At 49.1% G+C, this 14,044-nt stretch overlaps 1 protein-coding gene across 3 annotated transcripts in view; it reads right to left on the bottom strand.

Moving 5' to 3' along the window:
• C17H20orf194 (chromosome 17 C20orf194 homolog) overlaps nucleotides 3,229–14,044 on the bottom strand; it is a 153,097-nt gene continuing 142,281 nt past the window's right edge. For 2 of the 3 annotated variants that reach the window (XM_021078125.1, XM_021078126.1), the window contains 4 exons: nucleotides 9,975–10,180; nucleotides 8,775–8,879; nucleotides 7,602–7,695; nucleotides 3,229–6,759 (listed from right to left, as the gene is read on the bottom strand). In XM_021078125.1, the coding sequence (XP_020933784.1) occupies nucleotides 6,647–6,759; nucleotides 7,602–7,695; nucleotides 8,775–8,879; nucleotides 9,975–10,180 (518 nt within the window). In that variant the 3' untranslated portion in view covers nucleotides 3,229–6,646. The remainder of the gene's footprint in view (nucleotides 6,760–7,601; nucleotides 7,696–8,774; nucleotides 8,880–9,974; nucleotides 10,181–14,044) is intronic. The other variant, XM_021078124.1, reaches the window with a different exon arrangement.

The following is a 14,044-nucleotide window of genomic DNA, read 5'->3' as shown; positions in this document are numbered from 1 at the left end:
CTGGGAAGAGCTGCTGTTCCCACTGCTTTCCCTCCAGCGATGCTGGAGGGGGCTGATGGAGGGAACAGGCCTCCACTGGCCTCCCCTCTCCCCTGAGGGATGCCTCTAGGCCCCCTGGGTAGATGGGAGGGAGACCCCTCCTGCTCAACTAACAGAGCATGAAGGCTTCTCCCAGTTGCCATCCACCCCTCTGAGAGAAAGACCCCACAGGGGCAGCCGGGAAGGCAAGGAGCCCTGCGGAGGGCCAGTGAGGCCCTGCTTCCCTCAGGACGACATCTCTGTGCCTCCCCCCATATTCACAGTCTGAATCTAGCACTGGCTAGGGGGCTAATGGCTCTCTGCTCAGGGATTCTAGCTGACCAGCAGGCTGTTGAGCAGGAAGGTTCCAGAGCTGCCCCCCTGCCTTCATGTCAGGCCCCTCTGCCTTCTGACCTGGGTTCCAGTTCCACAGCTCAGCTTCTCAGCCAGGCAACCCCTGGCAGAGAAACACCAGTAGACACTGACCTACTTCTGCTCATCCTGCTCCAGGGCGTCCCTAAAGGGGCCAGGAATCTGCATTCCCACCAAAGCTGGCTCTAAACTTCCCCGCCCTCATCTACCCCTAGGCCCCACCTCATTCGAACCCTATCACCAGCCTATCTTCTAGCTAAGAGTCCAGGTCGTGGCATGCTCCTGGCCCTCACTGCCCTCCTCAGCCTTTATCTGTATCCTCGGCCTCATCCAGGGCTCTCATTCTCACTGGTCCCGGTGTCAAGGAGCAGCCCAAGCTTCTGCCTCGAGTTCACCATTCAGGGCTGACACTGCCAGTGGCCCCATTTCAGGCTGCCTTTCAGAAGACAGAGGAAGCTGGAAGCAGAGAGGAAAAGTTAATGGGGAGGCACAGGGCAATAGCCTCAGGCAAGACCTCTAGTCTTTTTGGGTCTTTTTTTAATCTATAAAACAGAGCTTGAAATCCACTCTTTAGCTAGAAAAATTCCATGAATTTTTGATTATCAAAACATCTTTCCTTTTCCTGTTATCCTTATTTTGCTATTATTTGTACATTCACCCAGCCATGAAATTTCAGAGCAAGATGTGAAGCTTCTGAAAAATTTGAAGCTATGAAGGAAAAAAAGGAAACTTCTTTATCAGCATGGGAAAAATGATAGGATAAAATGGAAATATATTCCTGCTTTATTTGGCTAGTGCTTTTTTTTTTTTAGCAGATTTATAATCATTTATTCGTTTGGCATACTATTTGTTAACTCTGATCCAACTTTTTAAAGCAAATTCTTTTGGCTGGTTGGTTTAGCAATGCAGAGGCCTGGGGAAAACAGGAATACTTTGTGGATAAACAAATTTATTTTTCTTCAGATTTTTGGAGAATGAAACAACAACAACATTTTGGAATTGTTTCAAAATGTTAGGTTTTTTTCCACTTTGGCTTTTTCCACTTCTACCTTAAGGTCATCCCTTCACCCTTGTCTAATTAGTCATTTCATCTGTCAACTGTTTCTTCAAAATAACTCTCTAGTTGGTCTACCTCTTATCCCCACCAATGTGAAGTAACATTACAGTCTACACAGTCTTTCTTTTATTTAGGAAAAAAAAATATCAACTATCACCCAGGCTCCTCTGGAACAGCAGTATTCCTGGGTGTATAGAGGCAGGAGAGAGCCTTTTCTCCATCTTCGGAGGAGGGGGCCAGTTATCTTGTGGATAGAACATTTTCAAGTTAAACTTTTTCCTCCCTTGGTTCAAAGTCATCACCACAGTGTCACCCTTGCCCTAAGAGAACACTGTGTTTGCTAGCAGTTGTGATAGAAAAGACTGGCTAAAAGCAAAAAATTTTAATTCAAATAGATTATCTGATTTTAACAGAAAAATCTCAGAAGTGGCCTCCAGGGGGATGTACAATGCTGATCTCGGGGTGCAAACTCTTCCTTGGGGAACTGGGCTCCCCAGTGCTGTTGGAGGGGCCCTCATAAGGCTGCAGTGATGCCCGGCCATGCCAATCAGAATACTTCTGACCATGGCGACTGATTTAGGGATGAGAATGTGACCTTAAACTCTGGGGCTGCCTCTGGAGAGGGAGGTTGGGTCTTGCCTTAGGGGTGTTGGGGCTGCTGGTGGCGTAGAGGAAGCTTACTGCCATGGGACAGTGAAGCTAGTAAGGATGGGGAAAGGGCTCTGATGAGACCACCTGAACTTGAATCTGGTACCACCCTGCGTCCTGCTGAACTTGAAGGTGGAACCACCCTGGACTCCTCTTAGAGCAACCAAGCAGCTCTTTCCCCTTCTGTCATGAGCTGGAAGTGGGGCTATGGTCAGGTTTGCTTTGGGCATGACTGTTCTAGATTGTATCATAGAAATGAATACATCAGCATTTCTCTCCTCAGAGAAACTTCTCATTTTCAGCAGTTCCACTTTCTGGAGCATCCAAAGCCAAGACCACCTTCCCAGCCCTCTCGGGGAAGCTGCACCCTCCTTTTCAGGCCAGCTCCCCAATCTTCCCAGTAGAGCCCTTCCCTCAGCCAGAGGCCTCAGTGCTGAGAGTTGGGCAGGAAGCAGGTCTCTGCAGATGCTGCCTCTTGGTGGTGCCCCTTCCTAGTCAACTCATCCCAGCCCAGGTAGGGGATGTGAGTGGCAGGCCTGCACGGGGCCCCCAGAGCTCTGGGGGTCCTATCGACCTCTTCCTCAGACCATGCGGTTCCAAGGCTGGCGACCTGGGGACAGACAGGCGGGGTGCTCAGCTCTAACTGGGCGAGAGCAGTGGCTTTGCCACCTGGGCAAACTACTGACCTTTCATGCTTACTCACCCCCATGTGTTAAGCAGGACTGGGTAGCCACCTGGAGGGGCTTCGACTGGGATTAAACTGAGGGACCAGCCTGTGCAGCAATGGTTTGAGCAGCAGCTGACCCCAGTGGGATGCCCTGAGGGACAAGAGAGGGTGGGGGTGGTGGATGTGGCTCAGGGGCAGGGCATGAGGGTGGGAGAGCTTATCTTTGGGGCCCCGGGAGACCCCGATGCCCAAAGCCAGCTTCCCTGAGCCCCTCCTTGGGATCTGGGGCTCCCTGAGAGTGCCCACCCCAAGTTGTGGTGTGGGCTGCTCGCTCAGGGGTCCAGGGTCTGGGGAAGGGAGTGCAAGTCCCAGTTCGCCTCAAAGAGGCATCCTAGGGGAAAGCCGTGGCCACCACCTCACCCACCAGGGACACTTCAGGACCACAGCAATAGGGACTACTGGAGGCCTTGCTTATTCAGTGATAGTTTATTGGTCCTTAGCATTACGTCTCAGTTAACAAGGTAAATTCACATAACACAACTGCAGGTAAAAACATGAAAATAATATAAAAATAAATTGAAGGCTACTTTTATATATTTACTGAAGTAAGTAGTATAATAAATACTATAATAAGCAAAAAGCTTCAATCACACATTGTTTCACTGAAGTTACAGTAGTGTTTGTAAATAGTTTTAAAATTTAAGTTACAAATATTAAAGCATTGAAAAACTAGTATAAAAGTGAATTTTGGCACGTAAGTGAGCTCTTCTGTCATTAATATTTGACAACCTGGGACAATGAGGAAGCCATTTCTCACCTACTTGAGGTACAACTATTCATCTAGGTCAGCAACATGGCTGGAATACTTCATAGTTTACAATCTTTGAGTTAACTTTTCCCTTTTGAGAAGCCCAAAGAGCAAACCCAGAGCTTATTACTGTGCAAAAATTTTTCAAAATCCTAACAGAATTTAGGAGGGAACTTTTTCTTGTGACCCACAGGGCCTAGTGTCCAGGCCTCAGGTCAGAGCCCCCAGGACTCGGTGGGGCCAACTCCACTCCTTGCTAGTGGCCCCTTCCTTGGGGTGATCCCTTTTCTCCAATTTCTGCCTCCTCCTTCCAATCAAAAAAAAGAAAAATCCCACATCAAAATGTAAAATAACCCATAACTTCAGCGACTTCAACATTATCACACTCACTCGGGGTGATATAAAACTGAAGCTGCTAAAAAAAGAAAGTTGGCAAAAAGCATGTAAGCCCCTGGAGGATTTCTGCTTGTCCCTAAGAACCTGATGTCTCTGCTGGATCTCTGGTATCCACTTCGCAGGTCAAAATCTCAGCATCTTGGCCCCTCTCCTCTAGAGACAGCCTAGGACCCCATGGCTCCATCTGGAGCGCCCCGAGGAGTCAAGTGGATATGAAACTTCACAGTCAGAAACCAGAGGCCCTGAAGGTTCCACGAGGGCCAGAGCGAGGAGGAGGCCTCCCAGCCTCAGTCCTCAAAGAGCTCACACCATGCACCACTAGCGTGCCTCTTCACCAGGGCACCGCCAGTGGGCCCCAAGGAATGCCCTTTCACCAGTGTGCCCTTCACACACCCGAGCAGGCTGAGGAGCGTCTACGGAGGCCTCAGCCAGTTTTGCCTTTTTGGCTTTGAAACTTAACATTTTGACTTTTTTCAATCACAGTTTCATCTTCAAGTTGAGGTAAACACAGTTTCCCCTCAATGGGAGAGGAATTGGGACAGTGGGGCAAGTTGGTGAGAGAGCATTTCTATGGACAATGGTCAGAAACCAAGATCACCACGAGGTACAGCCCCACGCAGTGTTTAAGACCCGCTGTGACAGGCGGGCTCCGACCCCTCTTTAAAAACTCTTGTGCAGCAGCCAGGAAATGGCTCGAGCTCCTAGAAGGAGAGCTTTCATTTCAATGTTCACAGCAATCCACCTAGGAGATTTTTAGATGGCCTGTGGTCCCCCCACCCCCACCCCCACCCCACCTCTCCCTTTTCTAAGACTGCTCAAGTCTGAGTTTTTAAAAAGAGCTCAGTAGAGCTAAAGGAAGCTACAGTAACTCATTGCTTATTTCATCAATTGCACTTAAGATCTATGTTATTGATTCTGAAGCAGAGGCAGGCCCGCTGTGGACCCCAGCCTCTGGCCAGCCAGAAGTGAAGCCTAAGAAGTCTGGGCCCTTGTCACCAGCAGCTTTGGGAGCTGGGACGGGAGCACATGGGCCTTATCAGGAGCTTTTCTTTATGCAAGAGTTCTTATTCAATGGTTTTTTTTTTGGCCGCACCTTGCAGCATGTGGAAGTTCCTGGGCGGGGCTTCGAACCCATGCTGCAGCTGTGACCTCCGCCACAGCTGCGACAATGCTGGATCCGTAACCTGCTGTGCCACACGGGAACTTCCTGTTTAATGGTATTTGGAGTTTCGTTCATCTGGCTTCAAATCCAACTTTTGTTCCTAATGTAAGTATATTTCACTAACAAGCCCTTAACAAGTGCTTTACCACTTGCATGCAGGCCTCTGTGTGACAGACCACATGTGCTCCATCATTTTTCTGTCTCTCTTCTTTGCCAGAGCCCTTTCTCAAAAGCCCCTCAACATTACTAGAAACTTTGCTGGTTTTGCCTATGTGCTTCTTCCTAAGGCATGCAAAAAATATGTGAAATTCAGGAAGCATTTACAATCTATGCAGCTGAGGCGCTGAAGTCCTAACAGACATCACCCATGCATCTGTGCTGTGATCTCCCTCTGCCCCACACTAATTCTGGAGGTCAGGCATGGGATGCACTTGTAATTCCCCTCCGCTTTTGAGTCCAGCTGAATACAAAGCTACTAGAAGGAATTCTAACTTGGATATTGGAATTCTTTGAAATTCCTGGGCCTCAGGAGCCAAACAAGTCCAGGGTCAGCAATGACGCTTGGGAACATGAGCTTCCTGAATGTTGTGCCTGAACACCAGGCCTTCCCTGGCAAGACTGAGGGGAGGTATGGGTGGTGGAGACTGAACCCCTTTCAAGGATGCCTCTAAGTGATAAGAACCCTGGGCTTAAGACTATGAAGCCGTAGGACACTGCTCTTAACAGTGAGGCAAAGCATCGCCAGCGAGGCCCGAGCAGCAGTTTTTCTCATCCCTGACTTAGTCAAACCAGAGTGATGTCATGAGGGGAGCTCAAAACCAATCTCGACGGGGGCTGCTTGTGTCAGTTCAAAAGTCACACACTTCTGGGAAGCAACAAGTCTTTCCCTTCAGTTTACTCCTCGAGGGAAAATTTCTCCTTTTAGAACAAGCTAGTGACCTCGGCCCAATTTGCTAGCTCTATGCGTTGAGATTGGCCAGAGCTTGTGCTGCTCCCTCCAGGACGGGGCCCAGGGCCAGCAGGGCCCGAGCCTTCCACAGAGAGGGCCTAAGCAGGGAGGAAGGCACTCCACTGGGGTGGAGGGCTCTCCTGGGACGGTGTCTGAGGCTTGAGGCCTGTGGTGGCCCAGCCCCCCAGGCATAGTCACAGTTTGGGCAGCCAGCATTCTTTCTGACCCCTACAGCAGCTACTCTTCGTGATCCAAATGCTTCTCCCCACCCTTACACAGTGCTGCCACGGCCCCCAAGAGACACTGTTATCAGGACTGCCGACTGCACACAAAGGACAATTCCTGTCTGGTCATCCTCTATGAGGACCCCCCTCCCCTGCCAAATCACTGGTGCAGGTGATGCTCTTCAGCGCTGTATAGACAATAAAGACAACATGCACTCAAGCCGGCACACAAAGGCCATGGAGAACAAAGACAGCCCCTCCTGGGAGGGGGCTCTGGAAGAGCTGAGGTTAAGACATCCTGCTTCTAAACGTCCACCTCCAGGGTGGACACCCTGCAGCCTTCCTCTAGGGTTTCTGCTCAAAGAGGTCATGATATTCCTGCTGCTCCAGCTCCCGGTTATACTTCTCGATTTCCCGGTTGGCTTCTTCCACGTAGTCATTCATGAACTGGTCCATGACTGGCAACTCATTAAGGAACAAAGCTCTGAGCCTGGGGGCCAAGGGAGCAGCCCTGATCAGAGGAATCTGTGGACACGTGAGGCAGGGAACACTGAAGTAGTAAGAGTCCAGCTTGCACAGAGGGTACCTGACAGGCCTATTTTGGTTTGTTTTTTGGTCTTTTTAGGGCCGCACCACGGCATATGGAGGTTCCCAGGCTAGGGGACGAATCGGAGCTACAGCTGCCAGCCTACACCACAGCCACTGCAACTTGGGATCTGAACCATGTCTGTGACCTACACCACAGTTCAGGGCAAAGTCAGATCTGTAACCCACTGAGCAAGGCCAGGGATTGAACCTGCGTCCTCACGGGTACCAGTTGGGTTTGTTATCACTGAGCTATGACGGGAACTCCCCGACAGGCTTTTTTAACACACTGGCAGCACCACAGCTACAAAGACTGTGATGGGGGTTGGCAGAAGGCCCTTCATGGGCTCTTAGAACTGAGCCCTCCAGCGTTCACTGGCACACAGCAGCACCCCATCCATCTTTTCCAGATTAGTATTATAATCAGACCGAGGCTCCAACTTGTTAATCATAACTCCCTGGTGACCAGAGGATGTCACCACAGCTGCATTTAAACTACAACTCTCAGAGTAACCTCAGCCATCACTGAATGAAGGAGAAATGTAATTTTAATGACTCAAAGAGGACAAGATGAAAAGTCAGCCTCTGTGGCTTGCTGTGTACTCCTGGAACCCAACCTGTGTCAGGCACTGGGTTGTAATGGCTCTAGCAGACACCCTTTTAAGGCCAGACTTTCACACACCCCCAGTCTCTCTGCCCCAGATTTCAAGGATACGTGGGTGAAAATCAGTCTTGTCACCAAAGAAGTTGACAAACTGGGTGCCATTATAAAAGTAGCCTGCAGGTAGGGGATCCAGGTGGCGTTTCACCTGTAGGAAGAGCTCTGTTAGAATTATCTGACCATTTCCTATCATTCACTCATTCATTAAAAACAAAACCAAACAAGCCTATTACCTGCTCAAAACAGCCCACTTTGCCCTCCAGGGCATTGACCCCGTCTCCTCAGCAGCTGTCAAACAATGACTGATGGGGTTGCTCCATCTCTCAGTAAGAACTCTAAGAGTTCCTAATGGGATTAGGCCTCAGCTGCCCACAGTGGTACTGGTCTGCCAATACACCTTTCCCTTCCCTTTCACTTTCCCACCTTCCTATTAGTGTCTTCCAGAATCACTTCCAAAATAAACTACCTGTAGTCAAATTCCTGATTAAGGTCTGTTTCTGGAGAAACACACACTGCAAGGACTACCTCCTGAGGTGGCCACGGTGTCCTCACCAGAACACCCAGAGCTGCCCAGCCCTAGAGTCGGATATGAAGGGCCCCCCTCAAGACCAAAGCAGGGGCTCCTGGCCTCCCAGAGTCCTGCCTCCCTATCCCTACTGGAACTAGTAACACAGCTCATGCTGAGACCTGGACTCTCTGCCCCTTTTAGTCTTTGCCCCCATGCCCATCAGGCGAAGGTCTCAGTGGGATGGGGATTGGGGCGGAGCCTGGGAGTCAGCCCGGAGTCTCAGAGGGCTTGTCCAGGGGCCTCTCATGCTCAGGATTCCACAACCTGTCCATGAGCAGCTTCTGGATCCTGGCAGTTTTTACCTGGCCCCTTGCTGGTTTACCTGTGGTTTATCTATCCCAGAAGAATGGGAGGACTTCTGCAGCTGCTCACAGGGTGACAAAACAGAGTCCACGTCACCTGTTCCTTCCACAGGTGGTTCCCCTTAAACATGTGTCCACGTCATCCCAGGGGTCATCCTGCCTTCATCCTCACCAAGGCTGCCAAGGCCAGAATGGCTGAGGCTTTTCTTTACCCAGCTCCCCTCTGTGGCCTGAGAGAAGCAGGACTCCAGCACGCCTTACAAACAGCTGCCTCGCTTGGGAATCCCAAAGGATGGAGTTGTGGAAGAACAGACTTGGGACACTACGGGGACTTCGGCCTCCGGGGCAGGTACTCACATGGATGTTCCTGATCTCCTGCTGGGTCAGCATCCCCCTGGTCTTCAGGGCTTTCCTCTGCGGCTTCTGTGCAGAGATGTAAGGAGGGGTCAGGTCCCAACAGAGCTGATGGAGAACATGGGAGGGTGAGGGCTCAGGGCTCTGGGGGCCAGTTATGTGACTAAGATGCCAGCAGGGGGGAAAGCACAAAGACTGTCAGGGCTCGTTTCCTAAATCTGGCCACCTCTCTGCCCCTTTAGAAGACCGATTTCCCACCACAGGGTCCTGTGTGCCAAGGGAGCAAGTGGCAGAAGAGAGACTCATGCTTTTGCAAATAGACATGTTTCTTCCTCTTTGCAGATTCTCAGCTCTAAGCCCCACCAGTGACAGATGTGCAGACAAAGGAACAACTGGAGGGGCCACAGTCAAATACCATTTAAGAGTTTATCCAGGGAGTCTGAAAAAGACACAAGCTGTAGGCAGCCCTTCCTTAGTATAAAAACAGGTTCCAACTGAACATCTACAGAAGACCCAGGCCCCAGTCAACTCTATTTCCAGAGTTCTAGGATAAGCTTAACCTCTGAGACTGTGCTGAGAAGCTTAAGCACCCAAAGCTTGTAGCATATTAGAAGATTTTTTTCTTTGTCGTACTGGCTAAGGATGTTCCTGTGACTGTGTCTGCAAGCCTCCTCCTCCCCCGTAGGTGATGTGTCTCCCGGGCCTCTGAGCTCACTGCTGTCAATGCCTCGAGTCTTGTTGTGCAAAGGTCTCTAAGCTTATCTTTGTTGTTTCTCCTTTCTAGAAAGAGATTCAAAGTACAGGAGATTCTGGGCTCAGAACACAGGAGAGCCTTTGGATTAGGTTCAGATAAGATGACACTGTGAGTTTAGAATACCAGCCTGATCCAGGGTCCAAGAGGAACGATGAGGTTTTACCTAGGTGCTAGTTAAGCCACCTAGTTAAGTCAATTCCAGTCTACCTGGAAATGGCTGTGAGACCTGGGCTCACAGGGTAGGAAGTAAAACAAGGTTGCCTAGTCTGTCCCAGTGGCTTTCCTCCCACTCTGAGTCCCTGAAACTGCTGGCTGAGCCTGTGGGGGGGGAGAGGGGGAAAGCAGTGGGGAGGTCTCAGGGAGAAGGTGCAGGGGCTCCTGCCTCAGGGCCGGTAGCAACCCTGAGGTGTCTGGTCGCAATGGTGCCAGGTCTGGGCTTCGGAACCCACCTGCTTAGCTGACTGCCGCAGCCAGTCCTTGACACTTTCTTCCTTCAGGGAGCAGCCGATGAACACAAGGTAGCATTCTTGCTGCCCGCTACCGCCTTGAGGTGTGCTTCTGGAGTCAGGTGGTGGCGTGGGTCCCTCCAAAATTGGCATGATGCTCAAGGAATTGGCCAGAGTGTTGTGGCAGACCTCCATGGTCCTCTCGGAGTCTGCAAGGAGAAGAGGTAGCCCCTGAGCCCCTGTCCCAAAAGGATAAGGCTAAGCCTGCAATAGTGCAGCTGACTGGGGACAGATTCACGAGACATGTAAGAGGGAGAACTGACATGACTGGAAGCAAGTCAGAAAGGATGAAGAGAGGGAGAAAGAGTGACTGGGTGGACACCATTAACCCAGGAGGAGACTACAAGAGGAACAAAAGATCTGCAGGTAGAAGAAGAAAAGGAGTTTGACTCTGTGGCATTTGTCTCTAAGACTACAGGGCCCTGAGTGGGAGACGTCCATGCAGTCATTAGGAGGGGATGGCTGGGGTCACCCCTGTGGAAGAGGTAGCTGAGGAGAAACAAGGAAAACCCCCTTGGTAGAGCAGGTCTCAGCTGAAGCCTGAGAGGCCAAGGGAGGTGAGCAAGGCCAAGAGTAGAAGTGCTGCAGGAGGCTCACAGGGGTGGGAACAGGAGAGATGTGATCAGGATTATAGGCGAAGGAGCTAGGCGCTAGGACTTACTGGAGACACAAGAAAAGGGCCAGGTTCCCTCAAAAGCCATGATGAGAAAGGGATCGAGAACAAAGAGAGGTTAACCTTGAACAAGAAAGGGATAAAGAGTCAGTCTAGGAGTTCCCGTCGTGGCGCAGTGGTTAAAGAATCCGACTAGGAACCATGAGGTTGCGAGTTCGATCCCTGGCCTTGCTTAGTGGGTTGAGGATCTGGCATTGCCATGAGCTGTGGTGTGGTTCGCAGACGTGGCTCGGATCCCATGTTGCTGTGGCTCTGGCGTAGGCTGGTGGCTACAGCTCTGATTCGATCCCTGGCCTAGGAACCTCCATATGCCGTGGGAACAGCTCAAGAAAATGCAAAAAGACGGAGAAAAAAAAAAAAAAAAAAAAAAGAGAGAGTCAGTCTAAATAAAGAAGAAAAGGAGGTAAGGATGGGGGAGGGGGAAGATGAAGGCATTAAGACCTCTGAAGCAGATGGGGGTGCTGTCTGTTTGAGCCTGAGGGAAGTGGGCTTGAGCAAGGGGCTTGTGGAGGGGGCCAAGGTTTCAGATTCAAGAACAGAAATGAAGCCAAAGGTTAAAGACCATGAGAGACTCTTTTAGGTAGGCTCTGTCATCTAATTCTCCTGTTTGAACCCAGACGATGCCATGCTTACAACTCTCAGCCCCTACAGCAGACACTCCTGGCTGCCCACCCAGCATCCCTCCTTCCTCCAATACCAATTCCCCATGGGTGATGGGTCCTGGAAGTCACGGCAACTCAATCCTTATCCAATTATCCAGTGAGGTAAGTCTGCTGAGGAACTGATAGACATCCACAGGAATCCAGCCTCTCATCAGCTGGATGATGGTGTGTTTGGATGTGACACCTACACCTGAAGCACCGCCTGGCAACCATGAGGGGTGGGAACCTGAGGAAAACACCAAGAATGAAAGAACACAAACCTACACTGAAGATGGGATTAAGCTGGAGGAGTAGAAGGCCTGGGCCTTGCCTTCTCTCATGAAACAATAAAATTACAATCAAATGCTGAACAAGCATCAATAAAATAGACTGGAAACCACTAAAAAAGATATCTTAGGAGTTCCTATCATGTCTCAGTGGTTAACAAATCCGACTGGGAAACATGAGGTTGCGGATTCGATGCCTGGCCTTGCTCAGTGGGTTAAGAACACAGTCCCACCCATCAGCATACAGGATGCCTAAAGACCCCCCAAGCATGTAGCTGCCTTTAATCACACCAGAGACGAAACCCCACCCACCAAAGGGATAAGAATCAGTTCCACCTACCAATGGTCAGGAACCAGTCCCTTGCCATCACGAAGCCTGCAGCAAGCCCCCATACCAACTTCAGCTACAAGGGGGGCAGACCTCAGAAGCAAGAGAGGCTACAACACTACTGTTTGCAAAAAGGAGACCACACTAAAAATCTATATAAAACGAAAGGCAGAAAATTATGACTCAGGAAAAAAAAGCCTAGAACAAGAAAAAAACCCCAGAAAAACAGCTAAGTCATCTGGAGATTACCAACCTCCATGAAAAAGACCTTATACTAATGATAGTAAAGATGACTCAAGATCTTAGAAGTAAACTGGAGGCAGCTTGATACTTTTTTTTTTGCTTTTTAGGGCCACACCTATGGTATGTGGATGTGCTCTGGCTAGGGGTCCAGTTGGAGCTGCAGCTGCTGGCTTACATCACAGCTATAGCAACTCGGGATCTGAGCCGCATCTGCGACTTAAGCTACAACTCACAGCAATACCAGATCCTTAACCACTGAGCAAGGGAGGCTAGGGATTGAACCTGCATCCTCATGGATACTAGTTGGGCTCATTTCTGCTGAGTCACAATGGGAACTCCCAAAGGTTGATAAATTACAAGACACATTGAAAAAAGAAATAGAAAATATAAAGGTTAATCAAGCAGAGATGCAAGATACAACAAATGAACTAAAAATTCACTAGAAGGAAACAAAAGCAGAACACAGGAGGCAGAAGAACAAGTAAGTGAGGTGGAAGAAAGACTGGTGAAAAACACTGATGTGGAACAGAAAAGAGAAAAGAGATTAAAAAGAAATGAAGACAATCTATAGAAATCTGGGACAACTTTAAATACACAAATACCCGTAATATAGAGGTGCCAGAAGGAGGAGAGAGAGAGAAAGGGCCATAGAAAATATCTGAAGAGGAGTTCCCGTCGTGGTGCAGTGGTTAATGAATCCGACTAGGAACCATGAGGTTGCGGGTTCGGTCCCTGCCCTTGCTCAGTGGGTTAACGATCCGGCGTTGCCGTGAGCTGTGGTGTAGGTTGCAGACGCGGCTTGGATCCCACGTTGCTGTGGCTCTGGTGTAGGCCGGTGGCTACAGCTCCAATTCAACCCCTAGCCTGGGAACCTCCATATGCTGTGGGAGCGGTTCAAGAAATAGCAACAACAACAAAAGACAAAAAAAAAAAAAAGAAAATATCTGAAGAGATAATAGCCAATACCTTTCCTAACATGGGAAAGGAATCACTCACTCAAAATTGGGATGCTCGAGTACCATGTAAGACAAATTCAAGGAGGAATGCCTCGAGACACATATTAATCAAACTGACCAAAATTAAAGACAAAGAGAGAATACTGAAAGCTGCAAGGGAAAAGAAGCAAATCATACAAAGGAACCCTGATAAGGTTTATCGGCTGATTTTTCAGCAGAAACTCTGCAGGTCGGAAAGGAGTGGCACAATATACTTGGAGTGATGAAAGGATAAACCTCCAACCAAGATTACTCTACCCAGCAAGGCTCTCATTCAGATTTGAAGGAGAAATGAAAACTTTACAGGCAAGCAAAAGCTAAGCAAATTCAGCACCACTAAACCAGCTTTACAACAAATACTAAAGGAACTTCTCTAGGTGGAAAAGAAAAGGCCATAACCAGAAACAAAAATAGCACAAATGACAAGGCTCACCAATAAAGGCATACATACAGTAAAGGTAGGAAATCATCCACATGCAAATACGCTACCAAAACCAGAAATCATGAGAAGAGGTACAAATGCAGGATACTGGAGATGCATTTCCAATTAAGAGACCAACAACTTAAAACTATCTTGTATATATACAGACTCCTATATCAAAACTTTATGGTAACCATAAACCAAAAGTCTACAACAGATATACACACAAGTAAGAAAAAGCAATTCAAAGAGATTCAGAACAAGAGAAAGGAAGAAAAAAGATCAACAAAACAAAATCCAAAACAATTAGTAAAATGGTAATAAGAACATACATATCAATAATTACCTTAGGAGTTCCCGTCGTGGCGCAGTGGTTAACGAATCCGACTAGGAACCATGAGGTTGCGGGTTCGGTCCCTGCCCTT

This window comes from Sus scrofa, chromosome 17 (genome assembly GCF_000003025.6).
Source record: "Sus scrofa isolate TJ Tabasco breed Duroc chromosome 17, Sscrofa11.1, whole genome shotgun sequence".
Classification (NCBI taxonomy): Eukaryota; Metazoa; Chordata; class Mammalia; order Artiodactyla; family Suidae; genus Sus; species Sus scrofa.
Note: the sequence above shows the minus strand (reverse complement) of the source record. Positions and strands in the feature narration are given on the sequence as shown.